General features: G+C 41.2%; 1 protein-coding gene across 1 annotated transcript; it reads right to left on the bottom strand.

Moving 5' to 3' along the window:
* Nucleotides 1–3,546: 3,546 nt before the first annotated feature.
* On the bottom strand, nucleotides 3,547–16,074 carry LOC142488195 (uncharacterized). The gene is made up of 3 exons (XM_075588570.1): nucleotides 15,820–16,074; nucleotides 14,919–15,454; nucleotides 3,547–3,651 (listed from the first exon to the last, which is right to left on the bottom strand). Exons 1-3 carry the CDS (start codon nucleotides 15,914–15,916, stop codon nucleotides 3,547–3,549), a joined length of 738 nt encoding a protein of 245 aa, XP_075444685.1. The 5' UTR covers nucleotides 15,917–16,074.
* Between the last annotated feature and the right edge of the window lie 50 nt (nucleotides 16,075–16,124).

The following is a 16,124-nucleotide window of genomic DNA, read 5'->3' as shown; positions in this document are numbered from 1 at the left end:
CTTCCCCTAGCTGCTCCGATCACCAACTGCCTAACGTGCTTCAAGCCCGCTAAATGTATCCAATCTCCCCTGCAGGGAGATGCTGTAGCCCTATTGGCTCCCTGGGGTCATGTGGGGTGCTCCTAGGCTCATGGGATATGTAGTCCCTCTCTAGAGCCCTACTTCTATTGGCCAGCGTTCGCGCGGTCTATCTGCGCATGCTTAATGTCCCTGGCGGCCGCCGCATGCGGGGACTCACTGCACATGCGCAAAGTTGCACAACATGGCAGCGCCCTGCTCGGGAGCCGCTGGGGACCTCCGGAGCACAGGTGTGCTCCCTGCTCGGCCACCACCCTCCAGAAGTGCCGACGGGTCTATCGAGTGACCCCCGCCAGCGGAGGTAAGAGGAAGGGGGTCGCGGCACAAAAGGGGACCTGGCTACATATAGTTAACATTTTTCTAGATAAAGGTAAACCATTAACGTTCCTTCTGGGCCACATTCACCTTGTACACGGCGATAACCCCATGTCATTGCATTTTTCTGCCATTGAGTCCCTGAAAGATAATGTAAGGGGTGGCAACCGGGATTTGTACTTGCTGTTCAGGGAGCAATTTTGGATCCGCAGACTAAAAACCAAACACCCATTGGGTTTCAATGATGTGGTTGACATTACACCTTTTCTTAGAAAATTATTTTGTATATTATTGCTAAGTGGGTGCTACATTATTTGTTGCATGTAACACACAACATATCCATGAAATGTTTTTCATATTTGAAGATATGTCCGTCCACATGGACTGGTCTCCATCTATGAATTTTACATTTGTATTGTAAATATGTTGCAATATGTAATACAGTTCTTATTGTTTATGGCTTTATCATTAGCCACTGTTCAATACACATGCCTATATATGTGCATGTGTATCAGAATGGAGATGTGTGTATTTTTACTAATACAGGCATACCCTGCATTAACGTACGCAATGGGACCGGAGCATGTATGTAAAGCGAAAATGTACTTAAAGTGAAGCACTACCTTTTTTCTACTTGTCGATGCATGTACTGTACTGCAATCGACATTTACGTGCAAACTGATGTAAGTAACGCATGTGCAACAGGCTCTACAGTCTCCCCGGTTGTGCACAGCTTCGGTACAGGTAGGAGCCGGTATTGCTGTTCAGGACGTGCTGACAGGCGCATGCGTGAGCTGCCGTTTGCCTATTGAGCGATATGTCCTTACTCGCGAGTGTACTTAAAGAGAGTGTCCTTAAACCGGGGAATGCCTGTATATATTTGCAATGATAATATGGATTTTAATTGCACACACACTTCCTTTTGAGACCAAAATAGTGGTTTAGCTTAGCTTGGTGGTAGCAATTTAGTATATTGTTTGTCCTTTTTGACTATTTTGCACACTTGGTTTACTCTAGCTACTGTAAAGGATCTCTTTTCATGATCTCATCTGTTTGTTAGTATTCTATACTCTAATTTATATATTTTTTCAGTTGAAAATTTTGTTTTTTGCACATGTATCATACATATTTTGTGTATGATTACATTTATTATAATATAGTTGCATCTTGCTCTTCACAAACAGAGGAGATCGTGAGGTTTCTATTCAGCCTGATTGTTTTTCTGGGCTTGTGCTTTATTTATTTTATTCACCATAGCTTTTGATCATTAATTGTAATGGGTATAAATACAAGAGCTCTGGTGCCCATGATGTTACCCCCTGATTAAGCACGTGAGTGGGAAACGCGTAGAGGTCGTCACTATCACCTAAAAGTCGTCATGCAAGGTCCCCTGGGCTGTAGTGCTGGTCAGCTGTTCCTTTCCCTGCTCCCGAGTAGCAGAGTGCTTGCGCATGTGCAGCTACGAATGCTTCCATCCACATGCAGTAGCAGAAAGTGAGACAGAGAGGCAGTTACTTTGTATCCTTGAACGCCAGGCAACCAGCTCGTAGGGCCTGCAAAGCTGAGGAGGTGCCTTAAAGGTGAAGTTGAATCAGCTGTGCCTTTGGGGGTTCCTTAAGGTCTGAGGGTGCTGCGAGCAGACTGCAGTGGACTTGGTGCACCAAGTTCTTATTGCATAACATCTTTCTGACTGTCAGTTCTCATCCGGACCAGTGGAACTCCTTTATACTTTTTTAAATGTAAGTTTCTATGTCTGTTTGTGTGTTTACTAATACATATATTTCCATTCACCTATGGTGCACTGGTAACTGATTTAAGCATCTGCATTAATATTTATTCAACTGCTGGTGTACCAAGCAGCGCGATCTGAACTTTCCTCTCTACCGTAATAACATCTGTGTTTACTAATAGTAATTCCAGTAATTGTCTACAATTAAGTAAATCTGCAACTTAATTTCTTTTTTTTTATGTTACTTTGCAAGTGGACTTGCTATTAAATGTCAGCTAACGTTTACTTCACTCATACTGTATATTGGGGTTAAAATTGCTCATTTGCAATATAACAATTGACAAGAAAATTGAGTCCCTTAGAAAATATGTTATTCTTAATTTTTAGCCATATTTCATGACTAAAAATAATTCAGAATAGCTAATCACAGCAAGAAAAAAGAAAAGCATCAGCTATCTATTTTTATTTTATTTTAAAGATCATATGTAAAAAAAGCCAGAAACGTTTAATGAAGTAACTGGCTTCAAAAAGTAGTGAAACCAAGTTTAAGACATGCCATTTCCATCTTACTTTTAAAAAGTCAGTTTACTTCATTCTGCTCCCAGAGCAAAAAAAATATAATAATAGTTTGGAAGTATGACCATAAAAGGGATCCAGTCTTGGATTTTCAGTATAACTAGATCTACTGTCTGATCACTGAGACCCAGGTGTACTGAATTTGGTTACTCTATGGGCATAATGTGCAGCCCTACATAATTCAGGGAACAAAAACCGCGTACAAGCTCCAGGAGGTCCGGCTGCAAGTGCACTAAGGCACTAAAGATAACAGAATGTGGAGCTGACACCGGGTAATGGGGATTAAACAGTGATGCAGTGATAAGTATGTAAGTATAAATGGATGTTTGGGAGGACAGGAGGGGAACAACACAGGGACAATAAGGTGAAATATATTCATATAGTCCCCACAGCCCCGGCAAGCCCGGTGTGGAGTAGCCTTACTCATGATAAAACACCGTCCTGAGTCCCTTCCTTCAGCTGCTTCACTGACGCTGTCAGAATGAATGCGTCTCCCGTGTGGCTTCCGGTGGTTTAGCAAGATCCTCACAGACGACGGCAAACAAGTATGGATCAAAAGAACATCTGCTCCTTGAGAAAGCGCCACAGTGGGCGTGAAACGCGTGGGAGAGTAGTTAGCACTGTTCGTCTCTTTGTTTTTTATGTAGTTTATTTAAGTTGTTTTAACCCTCCATTTCTGGTGAGCGCCTTACCTTTTTTCCTGGAGCGGATGTTCTTTTGATCCATACTTGTTTGCCTACATAATTCAGGGCTCAGATACACTAGCCATTTTAAGTGCTATGAAGCAAAACCCTTGTGATCCTGCTCTTTTAATTATTTGTCATTTTTTGTGATTGAATGAAAGCGGTTTAATTTAACAAAACCACTTCCGTTGGTTTCTGAAAGCACACTCCCACATATGGTGTTAACAGTGGGATGTACACCTTAACCTTGTAACCTGTGACCCTGTAAGACTAAAAGGACACATATTGCAAAAGATTTTAAACTACAGGTGGCTGGGTCTCATGGAGAAGTTCAAGGAGGAAATCCTGTACCGGATCATCTTGGAGCAATATATACAGATACTCCCATCACAAACTCAATGGAGGGTTCACAATCATAATGTATAAACTCTATATGTGGCTGAGAAATTAGTTGAAGATTTTCTTGACGCTGAGGCTATTTGTAAACTTAAATTCGCACTGAACAACCTTCAAGAAAGAACTCATGGACTTGCATTAACCTGACTGGAAATCCTCGGAAAAGGAGACAAAGCTCATTTAAATAAAACCCCAAAAAGGGAATAAGGGGGAGGGAGACTTAAAATGTCCTAGGTTTTTTTCCCCTAAAGTTCATACAGGTTGTTCTTTCTCTTATTGAAATGTTAACACCTATTCTACATGAGCCTCTAGAGCAGGCCTGCAATAACATAATTCATTAAATAAATAATAAATAAAAAAAGTTTAAAAAAATGGCGGCGATTCCCCGCTGTCCCGGCACGCATGCGCAGGGCCCGCTCCCCCCTACTACCTCCCCCCCGCTCGCAACGTGGGATGGAGGGGGAAGTACCAGCCAGCTCCTCCTGCGGCCTGCTTCCACCGCTTCCCTCCGCGGCCAGCTTCCCATGTCCCCCCGAGCTCACCTCCTGTGGCCCCCCCACGAGCTCACCTCCCGTGCCCCTCCCCCACCGCGCCCACGCCCCCAAGCCCCCCTCCCATCCCAGGCAGCTGCAGCAGGGATATCGGGGGCAGGAGGGGAAAGCGTCCGGCGGCAAGCTGCACCCACCTGGTCAAGGCAAGTCACTGTCACCCACCCAGTCACTGTCACCCACTCACTGTCAAGCACCCAGTCACTGTCACCCACCCAGTCACTGTCACCAACCCACCCAGTCACTGTCACCCAGTCACTGTCACCCAGTCACCCAGTCACTGTCACCCAGTCACCCAGTCACTGTCACCCAGTCACTGTCACCCAGTCACCCAGTCACTGTCATCCAGTCACTGTCACCCAGTCACTGTCATCCAGTCACCCAGTCACTCAGTCACTGTCACCCAGTCACAAAGTCACTGTCACCCAGTCACCCAGTCACTGTCACCCAGTCACCCAGTCACCCAGTCACTCAGTCACTGTCACCCAGTCACCCAGTCACTGTCACCCAGTCACTGTCACCCAGTCACCCAGTCACTGTCACCCAGTCACTGTCACCCAGTCACTGTCACCCAGTCACCGTCTCCCACCCACCCACCACCATTCACCCACCCACCCACCATCACTCACCCACCCACCATCATTCACCCAGGCAGGCAGTCACATGTCTTTTGTTGAAAATATAAAAAAATAAACAGGTTGCATTGTAATGTTTTTTTCTGTATCACAATAAGAAAACAGTTAAGTAAAAGTTGCGCGCTAAAAGATATTTTTTCGTGGTAGGTGCGCTATGGGTTTGGGGGGGGGGCTGCTCCTTTCATTTGTCCTGGGCCCCATAATTTCTGTTGGCGGCCCTGTGGGTGATGTAAGGTGCAGGGGGGGAGAGGGTGATGGGTGATGTGAGGTGTAGGGGGAGGGTGATGGGTGATGGGAGGTGCAGGGGGGGTCATTGGAGGTGCAACGGGGGGTTATTGGAGGTGCAAGGGGGGGTGATTTGAGGTGCAAGGGGGGTGATTTGAGGTGCATGAGGGGTGATTTGAGGTGCACGGGGGTGATTTGAGGTGCATGGGGGGTGATTTGAAGTACAAGGGGGGTGATTTGAGGTGCAAGGGGGGTGATTTGAGGTGCATGGGGGTGATTTGAGGTACAAGGGGGTGATTTGAGGTACAAGGGGGTGATTTGAGGTGCATGGGGGGTGATTTGAGGTGCATGGTGGGTGATTTGAGGTGCATGGGGGGTGATTTGAGGTGCAAGGGGGTGATTTGAGGTGCAAGGGGGTGATCTGAGGTGCAAGGGGGGAGAATGATGTGAGGTGCAGGGGGGAGAGCGATGTGAGGTGCAAGGGGGGAGAGCGATGTGAGGTGCAAAGGGGGAGAGGGATGTGAGGTGCAGGAGGGGTGTGATATGTGTGCTATGCAGGGGGGTATTGTGTGTTTGATGTGGAGGGGGAGTATTATGTGTGTGGGTGAGGGGGAGAGATGGGGTACGAGAGATAGATGGGGAGTATCGCAAAGGTTGATAGTGAGGGGTTCTGGTGGAGATATGAGGATGATGATGAGGGGTGCTGGGGGATATATGAGGATGATGCTTAGGTGCTGGAGGAGAGATGATGATGGTGATGATGATGATTTTTCCCGTGAGGCCCAATTTTTTTTTCCTTGGAGCAGTTCGGCCCTTCTCACTTTACGAGTTGTGCAGGCCTGCTCTATAGTGTACTATTTTAAAAGGTAATATGGACATCCTCCACATGTACTGTGTCTTTTCCCATCAGTGCATCTGACCAACCAAATTTGGTTTGAGTTTCCAATCCAGACTAATAGCAAGTCTATACAGGCACTGATTGACTCTGGGCCAAACAGAACCTGAAGAAATCTGAGAACCTAGACAGTGAATAATTACTACCCTGGTACACAGTGAATAATTACTACCCTGGTTATATTAAAAGTATACACTGGGTACTTGGTATTACCTCTGCTGAAGTGACATTGAGGGTAGCAACAATAATGGGGTGTCAGTGGTTTCCTATCTCAGTTCTTATTAGTAAGAATTGGCAATTGTAGGAGACTAAGGGCCTCATGCAGTAAGCGTTGATAAGGGAATTATCGCCATTTTATAGCCAAAATTGGGTTTGAGATTCAGTAAGCGCCGATAAGTGCTTGATTTCGCCAGGTTTCGGAGCCGATTATTTTGTTATGGCCAGTCGGCTGCCGATAAGCCTGTTTTCTCCACTGATCGCCACTTTTTTAAATCGGCTGGATTCAACAAAAAAAATCAGCTTATCTGGGCTGATCGGCACTACGAAATTGAGATGTTATGGCCAATTTCTCCCGCCAACTAAAGTTGGCAGTTTGGAGGGGAGAACGATCGCTAAGGCTGCCGGAACGGCACTTAGAAAAAAAAAATCTTCTGTACATCAATGGAGTCAATGGAGCGGGGACGTATAACAGTATAGAACTGTTTACGTTTCATTGCTCGCAATACAAACGTCATTTGCATTACAGTGTGGGGGGCATTCCCTGCATTGTGTCACAGCTGACGTGTATTATTTGCATAACATTCTACTTTTACATGTTGTCAGCATTTGCGGGTCACATTACTCATCATGTGATGATGTGTCAAGGGAAAATACTATACTCAACTCTTAAAGGAGAACCTCACATCATATCACACATTTTACTGAACTGAGCGACAATTATTTACATGATGTTACACATGTCACACATGTCACATATACACCGTATATTCATGTTCCTTTACATTACACAATGCTTGTAATGTGTCACGCATCTTTAAACGTTCATGTACATCTGTATTCTCATGTTTACATATAGTTTTGGGTCCTCCCTATTTTCATGACGTCACTTATTGGACGCTCAATCACATTGCATGTTTGCATTGTAACCGTAGCATTACAAGCACTTCAACCTAACTTATACACACATGTACAGTAATTCATCATTGGGACACCTTGTAAACTCATTCTATAGCAACTATCCTCCTTACAGAAATGCATGCATATGCACACGACTATTCATTGTTGTCAACATGTGACAATAACATGCCTAATTACACATGTTACACCAAACTTTTCCCACGTCAATCTCAGCCTTTTTGTCTAATTACATGACTGACTGTTGCGTTCACAAGTGTTACATGCATTGCACATTACACTATTTATTTTCAACCAATCTTTGTACAAAGCTTCACGTCACATCATTGGCAAATATCATCATTCCCTGCAGAATACACACAACAAATACTTATAACAACAACTGCACACAGCTTGCCACAGAAGTACTTTATTATGTTAATGTAACACCTTGCATTTTACTATGTCACCTGACATCATCACATACCTATTTAAAGGACGCACATTACCTGCTCATTCACAGCTACTCATTTCAAAATGTTGAGATTGTTTAGGAGACGGAGGAACATTCTTTTCTATGACATGCTTGATGATCAAGAGAATCATATAGGGCAAGGGAGGGACACACCGAGGGACAGTGACAGGGACAGTCACGCGGATACGACAGGGACAGGGAGAGGGACAGGCCGAGGGACAGGTAGAGGGACAGGAGATCAGAGGAGAAGACAGAGGAGACAAGTTGTGCCTCGTCCGCGTGTGTACAGGGAGAGAACCCTGTTAGATGGGATGAGTGAGGAGGAGATTGTAAGTCGCTATCGTTTGAGTTCAGCAGCAATCTTATCTCTTTATGAGGAGATAAGGGGAGATTTAGAATTTTTCACAGCCAGAGGTCGTGCAGTCCCTGGGCTTGTTAAAATGCTGTGCTCATTACATTATCTTGCTTCCGCGTCATACCAGACAACTGTGGGCATAGTGGGCGGGGTCTCGCAATCTACATTCTCGCGGGCCTTGACCCAGTTTCTCTATGCACTCAATAGACGCGCTAGGAATTATATTCATTTTCCTACAGAGGCGACAGAGTGGCTGGAAGTCAGGACTGGCTTTTATAATATAGCAGGGATACCATGTGTGCTGGGTGCAATCGATTGCACACATGTTGCTTTGATTGCACCTAGTCAGAGTGAGCATGTGTACCGCAATCGTAAGCACTACCATTCACTCAATGTACAGGTGGTATGTGATGCGACGATGAGGATAATGCATGTGGTACCCAAATTCCCTGGTTCCAGTCACGATTCCTCTATCCTGAGGAACTCTTCAGTCTTCCATGCGTTCGAAGAGGGACATTTTGAACATGGTTGGCTGCTGGGTGAGTACACATTTACATGTTCTAACACAAAACACATTTTTATTTAGGAATGTTGGCATTGTACAATATGATCACTAATGTCAGTTTATGTGTGCTCCATTCATTATAGGTGACTCAGGATACGGAATTGGGCCGTGGCTCTTGACTCCGGTGCTAAACCCTCAAACTGAAGCAGAGGAGAGGTACAATGCAGCCCATATATCTACAAGATCTGTTATAGAGAGGACATTTGGCCTACTCAAGACCAGATTTAGGTGTCTGGACAGAACTGGTGGGGCTCTTCTATACAAGCCTCAAAAAGTGTCTGATATTATCCTTGCCTGTTGCATTTTGCACAATGTTGCACTCAGGCACAATGTACAATCAGACCTAGCTGAGGCTTTGATAGACGAGCATCCCACCCATGTAGCTGCTGAAAATGAACAAACAGCCAGTGGTGGCCAGACACGCCAGAATCTCATCAATTCATTTTTTTCTTGTAAGTAAAAACATATATGTTCCAAGTTCTACTTTTATAGTTACATTATGTTATCTTAACAATAATGTTTTTTTATATACCCTTCTGGTAGGACACAGTTGAATATGGGTTGCACACCTTTCTTTTCTCTGCTGTGTGCACAAAGGGATGTGGCACCGGTATGTTATTGTTGCACAGGTTATATAATCCCTCTTCAATTGTACTTTAGTTGTGTGTATGTGAATACAACTGGGGTAACAAAGCACTAATATTTTAGCATTGTGTTGTTCCTTATGCTAAGACAATACACATATTATGCCCATACTCATTCATGCTTCTAGTATGCTTACATACAATGTTATTGGTGCAGTGTAACATGTACATCCATATGATGTGTACACCAGGCTGATTTACATTTGGAATGTGATTAAATATACATGGTGTTGCACATTTAACACCAAATACACACTTTGCTGTGTTGTTTACGGTACTGAAGATGGCATGTCAATGTTTGCAATTTATATATTGTTCCTTTGCATTATAGGTATATCTCCAGTATGACTGATCATGGTATGTATATTTGCTGACATCTCTCATAAGATGTGCCTACATCAATCTTCCTATAATTATTTGAAGTCAAAACCCAACATATTGGTTTAAACACAAATGTAACATATATGTACTTTCTGTATCATGTATATGCATTTAGCTACTCTTGAGCTTTCATGTGCATTGTATTAGAAAATGATTACTCACATTTCATCACATTTTATGTATGTTTCCTTATAAATTCCATTAATGTAATATAGAGGTGTTTGGAGACAAGGGGATAACTGTACTTATTTGTTTACTTACGGGAGCTCATTCATCGCGGATGAAATTGACTGATCATAACACTCCATGCATGAATGCCTGTAATCACAACAATGCGTACTACATCTTATATTTAGCAATGTAGGTGTTTTTTAATGCTAGGAATTAATAGTCAACATTAATTTAAATTTGTGACATGTCTATGTATAAGTCACACGTGTGTGGATGTGTCCTACATGTACCAAGTGTAAAACTGTTAACAGAAAAGACAATTTTGTCGCAAATGTTACTGTCATTTAGCATTTCTAATTTATCAATATGACAATGTTGGTAATATTTTTGGAATATAAATCACGTCACTTCATCATTATCATGATGATAATTATCAAGTATTCTCACAATTGTAACGTCAATCACGTGCACATTAGCATAGACACACTTTTTAAGACAACTGTTTGTGTCTGTATCAATTTGTGTAGGATCCATGTATAACACCGACAAATGATAACACCAGCTTTATTATGGTAGCTTATATCATCATATTGACTATACTATGTATTTTTAGAACGTTTAATAAACACAGTAAACTATAGTTAGTTAGGTTAATGAAATATACACAGAAACATACTTCATTACATGATGTTGATGTAATATTCAGAACATCATGCATTGTAGGGGACCACAACATCTGGCCAATAACATTATTTGCTACAGTCCCAAACCATTTTATCAACATACCCATGTAACAACAGATTTTTAACAATAAATGGCTAGTTGGTTGTTAGTGTCCTTTACATTGGGAGAAGGAGTGGCTCAGTGAGTAAAGACACACACTGGTACTGAGAGTTTGAAGCAGGGGAGTCTGGTTCAATTCCCGGTGTCGGCTCCTTGTGACCTTGGGCAAGTCACTTTATCTCCCTGTGCCTCAGGCGGCAAAAAATAAATTGTAAGTTCCACGGGCCAGGGACCTCAGCCTGAAAAATGTGTCTGTAAAGCGCTGTGTACAACTAGCAGCGCTATACATGAACATGCTCATATTATAAGTATTATTTTTATTATTATTATTGTTACATAGTTTCGACAGTCATACGTTCCATTACACAATAGAATACACAAATGTGTTAGCAGAGTGGGAATGGTTGTTATATATAAAACACACCATGCCATAAAATGATAGTAGTCATTAAAGAACACTCCATAAAAATTCATGAGGCACTCTTTTGCAACATCATTATGTTAATTAAGTGCTTATGCAATATAGGCTTAAGGGTATCACATTTTTAATTGTTTGTTAATAAGCGCTGCAAGCAATATAAAATTAGTTCCATATGTAGTATAGTAGTCGGTGGCTCCTCCTCACAATCATCTCATATAAAGGTAGACTCTTCTGAAATCATACATTGATCCGATTGTATCTTCCCCGACATCTCTGAAATACAGCAAACACATGATGGTCAAATATGGCACCTTACTATATATGTATCCGTGACAACGCGTTACACAGCTCTATATGATTGTGTACATACACACGTCACTCACTTATATGTTAGAAGTACAAGTGTACATCAGTATGTAATGTTTATTAAAATTTGTAGCAGGCATAACTATGTATATGAAGTGAACGTTGCCTGTATACTGAAAAATGTGCGCGCACATCTTAGTGTGCGCACGCACTTCACGCTTGGCTCCACTAACTGTTAGCGCATGCGCAAAACAAAGCGTACGTTGTGCGTTCAATACATCTTGAAAATACCAGTAAACATAAAATCTTTATTTCAAATACAATGAAGACGAAACTACATTCGTTCTAAACGAGTACATCTGTATTCTTTTTAAACAGACGTGTTTGGACAGAAAGGACGGCCGATAACACAATGCGCAAATGCAATACGTGTGACGTCATGTTAAACCAGCGTGAAAAGCACGCTAACACTCCTCCCACTCAATTAACATTCGGCTAACACCCAGTTGACGCCTACAAACACTGAGCCGCACACATGACACACTGCAGTTACCGTTACTATAACAAAACATGACAGCCAATAGGCTTTGAGGCGTGCACGTCGCTTGGGGGCGGGACTTACATCCGTAATCCTTTTTAAGGACGCCTTGGCCCATGACAAGGGTCCCACGTCATACGTGGTGGACCCGGTTTTAAATGTTGTAGATGTTGCATGATAACAAAACAGGTATGTGTTAGAGTTAGGGTAAAATGTTGCTAATATGTTTTAAGGGATAGGAAAGTACGTATATTTATTCCGTCAGCAATGTGTACTACTCTTTCACGTTCTACTATATTGTATTAGGAAACAATTTCTTTGTGATCGCTACATGTTATGCAGTGTGCAATGTTACGCTGTATCCACGCATTGAAAGTGAAAATGGTGGTTAAAATAAAAAAAAAAGTTTAAACGCAGAGTCAACGCATAACGATTGTTATATTTACCATTCTTCTAGAATTAACTCTTCGTCTGCCTGCAACTGGTCGCTCCAGAAATGCAAGGCATTTTCATCCACGCTTGACCCAAACGCTGAATCCAGTATGTCACACATCTCCTCCATGAAGCGCTCATAGGAATCGCCACTGCTTTCTTCAAACAATTGGTCCGGAGGTAGGTTCATTTCTTCGGGTACCCATTCCAAAGCATTTTCTGCTGAAAGGCTTGCTACATAATCATAGTAGTTTTGTTCTTGTACAATGTGGGTTTCAGGAATGGAGGGTGCAGATATTGCAGCAGGTATCGATTCACACGGAACAGTAGTAGCGGATCCATTGCTATTGGCATTAGGAATAAATATGCCTTTAAGCACAATATGTGTGCCCTCTTTGACGGTGAAATGTTTTTCGTTCGCAATCTTCCAGAAACCATACTTGTCTTCTAGCTTATCCTGCACAAGTTCAAAACAGTCATTAGTTGATAAAGTGAATCTTACTGAGGAATTAAAATTGCGCGCATGGCCACGGTCTTGGTATTTTGCTCGAATCAAATCATAGATTTGGCCTGTGCTTGCTTTGTGTCCGCAAGTTGATAAAATTGCTTCTGATACCATGTATTTATACCCTAACTGCGGATTTTGATTTTTAACGAATTCTTCAGCCATTGCAGATTAGCACAAAAGATGTGTGCAGGTATCTGTCCTTTGCTCATAAAAATGAAACTGCTCAATGGCTAACAAATTTCTGTGTTTCCTTTTCAAGGTCAACAAAAGTATAAACTTTTACTCCTCATTTCAAACGCCAATTGGATTTGTAGTTTTAATTGGTTGAACATTTGTGGTTTGTGATAGCCGCTTGTGGGACAAACATGTATCCTTTTTTTTATCTCGTTTCTGAAAACATTCCTACACTTGTAATTAAGTAACATTGAGTTTTCTTGCAAAATAACAAAGAGCACTGTGTGAAAATAGTGCTTAGACAGCCATATCAGTAAATACACACACCTGCAAAATGAAATGTTTCTTTCCCGCATACATTTCTGTGTGTATTTGAAAGTCTGGTTAACTCCCTGTCTGCATGAGTTTAAATACGTGTGTATCTATATATATATATATACATATATCTCTCTGATAAATATATATATATAGAAAGTGTATATTGTACTATATGTATATTGTGTGTATATATATAGTGTGTGTGTGTATATATATATATATATATATATATATATATATATATATATATATATATATATATATATATGTGTGTGTGTGTGTGTGTGTGTGTGTGTGTGTGTGTATGTATATGTATATGTATATGTATATATATATATATATATATATATATATATATATATATATATATATAATGTATCTTTTATTTTTATTTTTATATTGCAGGAGTACACACAACATATTGATGGCAGTAAGTAGGCCTTGTATGAAACCTATTTAAATGGTGATAAACATGAGTGAATTAAGTAATAAACATTTGTTTGCGCCCAATACTGTTAGAGGCTCACACTTAGTATAGTTTTCAAACATTAGGCCTGTATTATTAAAATACTGTGTTTTCACAAGGAAGCATGAAGTGTATGTTTTTTGTAAATACATCTATACCAGTTTAGATAGTACTATATATACATACACACACACACACACACACACACACACACACACACACACAGTGTGTGTGTGTGTGTGCATATATGCATACATACTACATATATATTAGTATAAATTCAGAGATGTTCTTGAAACAAGAACACATAAATGATTAAAGGACAACATTACAATGCCCAAGCAAGGCAAAGGTAAGTAATATTTTACACATAATCCTGCTGTAAACGTACAAGAAAGATGTTTGCAGTTAAATAGGTTTTTTTTTCATTGCATGTGAATAATATGCACATGCAATGATTACATCAAGTAACACACCCAAATGCAATGTTTTGCTGCAAAGTCAATGGCAGCTTCTCTAAACTTAGCAACTGGCTCCTGGTGGACCATTACTGAACAGACAATTAATACATCAATATTTATAACACTATTCTTTAATTAGGACTGTTAACATTTCCAAAACTTCACGTGTACAAGAACATACTTGAAAGTTTGGAAACAACACAGTCTTCTGCATACATACAATATTAATTAGATAATCTGAAGTCAACAAAACAAGGCCAAAGACATATTTAGTGAATTATAACATTTATTTTTTTTGTTCCTTTTGAGATCGAGTAACAGGCCTGCTTGTTGTCTCTTGTATTTTCCTTTTTCGTTTGGCAACAACTTTAGCCACTACAGAGCCACTTTGACTGGCCTCTGGCACTTCACGGGCAGGGCTTGTGGCCAGTGACTCACCTACAGGGCTTTTGGGCAGTGACTGTTCACCGACAGGGCTTTTGGGCAGTGACTCACTTACAGGGCTTGTGGGTAGTGACTGTTCACGGACAGGGCTTGTGGCCAGTGACTCACCGACAGGGCTTGTGCCCACTGACACATGTGAGCAAGTTGGTAGACACTGCACAAGTGATGGTTGGTCTGTTTCATGTGTGTCTTTTTTTGTTTTTGACCAAAAACTGGTCAGTAGTAACTGCTTGTGTTTTGTTTTTGTCGCCTCCTTTGTAAGTGTCAGCTGCTGATTTTGTACCGATGGCAGCGGTACGATGTCGTCAGGAACCTGCACAGCAATGTCTGCTACTTGACCGGTAACATTCGGACCTGGTGAATGAAGATCAGAAGCATGTGGTGAAAACTGACCAGCATGAACAGATCCTGCCTGTGAGGTGTTCAAGTTGAATTGTGGTACATTAGTCATTCTCAAGTAATTAGCTTGTGTTTGCTGAACAACTAATGCTTCGAATGAGGTGTTGATTTTTTGCAACTGTTTAGGCACTTCAATGAAGACTCTGTGGAGATGTGCCAATTGTGAAACTGTTTCTTCCTGCAGTGCAATCATCCTTTCCAGCACTGTCATCAGGTCAGAATGGCGACGATTTTCTGCTTCCACAATTTTTCCCTCAGAAGCTACAATTGCATCGTATGTGGTATTTGCTGGACGATTTGGCGGTAAAACAGTTTCAATTGGAACCTCTTCATGGTCACTTGCTTGTATTTGTGTGTCTATGGCGGCATCATCATCATCATCATCATCATCATCATCATCATAATCCTCATCATCATGTTCTACAAATAAATGTACACATTATTAAATGGCATGTTAATCTCTGCTGTGTTAATATGTAATTCTACTGTGTCATAAGTAACAACTAACATGTTTCCATACGTTTTATAACCTCACATTAAAAACTACCTTGACTTAAGAATAATGTTTGGACTCAGTATGAAATATGAGTGAATGAAAACTTGCTGTAAACTCACAACTCCTACATGATAGTTAACATCACTAACACAATACATGTTGCCTTACACTTCATTTTCACTGACACTAAGTAATCCTATTTAAAGAAGATGTGCAAAACAAATAATGAACATGACAACATAACATATAGAAGAGCACATATTATATGGCCACCAACTGATACACTCACCTTCTAGGTGTGTTGAGCTGGCTGACCCAGGTGAAGACACTTGTTCCGTCTCAGGTGACACATGTCCTTCAGGGGCAACTATATATAACAATAACATAAGTTTTACATTTACATGTGTAAATATTGAACAAACAGTTATTGTATGTTCTGTATTTATGAGTACCTAACAGCATCAGTTCCTTAACCCAAAATGTGTGTGTGAAAGTGAACATAAATAGTTGTAATAACAATGTACATGCCTGTGTACTTAGAACTTTTGAGTTCCCTAACATAAAACATACTATGTTTCTGCAGTAATGCGTGAG

Source organism: Ascaphus truei, chromosome 2 (assembly GCF_040206685.1).
Source record: "Ascaphus truei isolate aAscTru1 chromosome 2, aAscTru1.hap1, whole genome shotgun sequence".
NCBI lineage: Eukaryota > Metazoa > Chordata > Amphibia > Anura > Ascaphidae > Ascaphus > Ascaphus truei.
The sequence above is the reverse complement of the archived record's forward strand: the minus strand, read 5'-3'. Positions and strand labels throughout refer to the sequence as shown.

Excerpts from the sequence above, each read along its gene's own strand:
- LOC142488195 (XM_075588570.1), bottom strand. The coding sequence starts at position 15,916 with ATGTTATTGTTATATATAGTTGCCCCTGAAGGACATGTGTCACCTGAG. Across the intron at positions 15,455-15,819 it reads CAGCTCAACACACCTAGAAG|AACATGATGATGAGGATTAT; the intron begins GTGAGTGTATCA and ends ATTTATTTGTAG. Across the intron at positions 3,652-14,918 it reads ACATCGTACCGCTGCCATCG|TCTTACAGGGTCACAGGTTA; the intron begins GTACAAAATCAG and ends GTGTCCTTTTAG.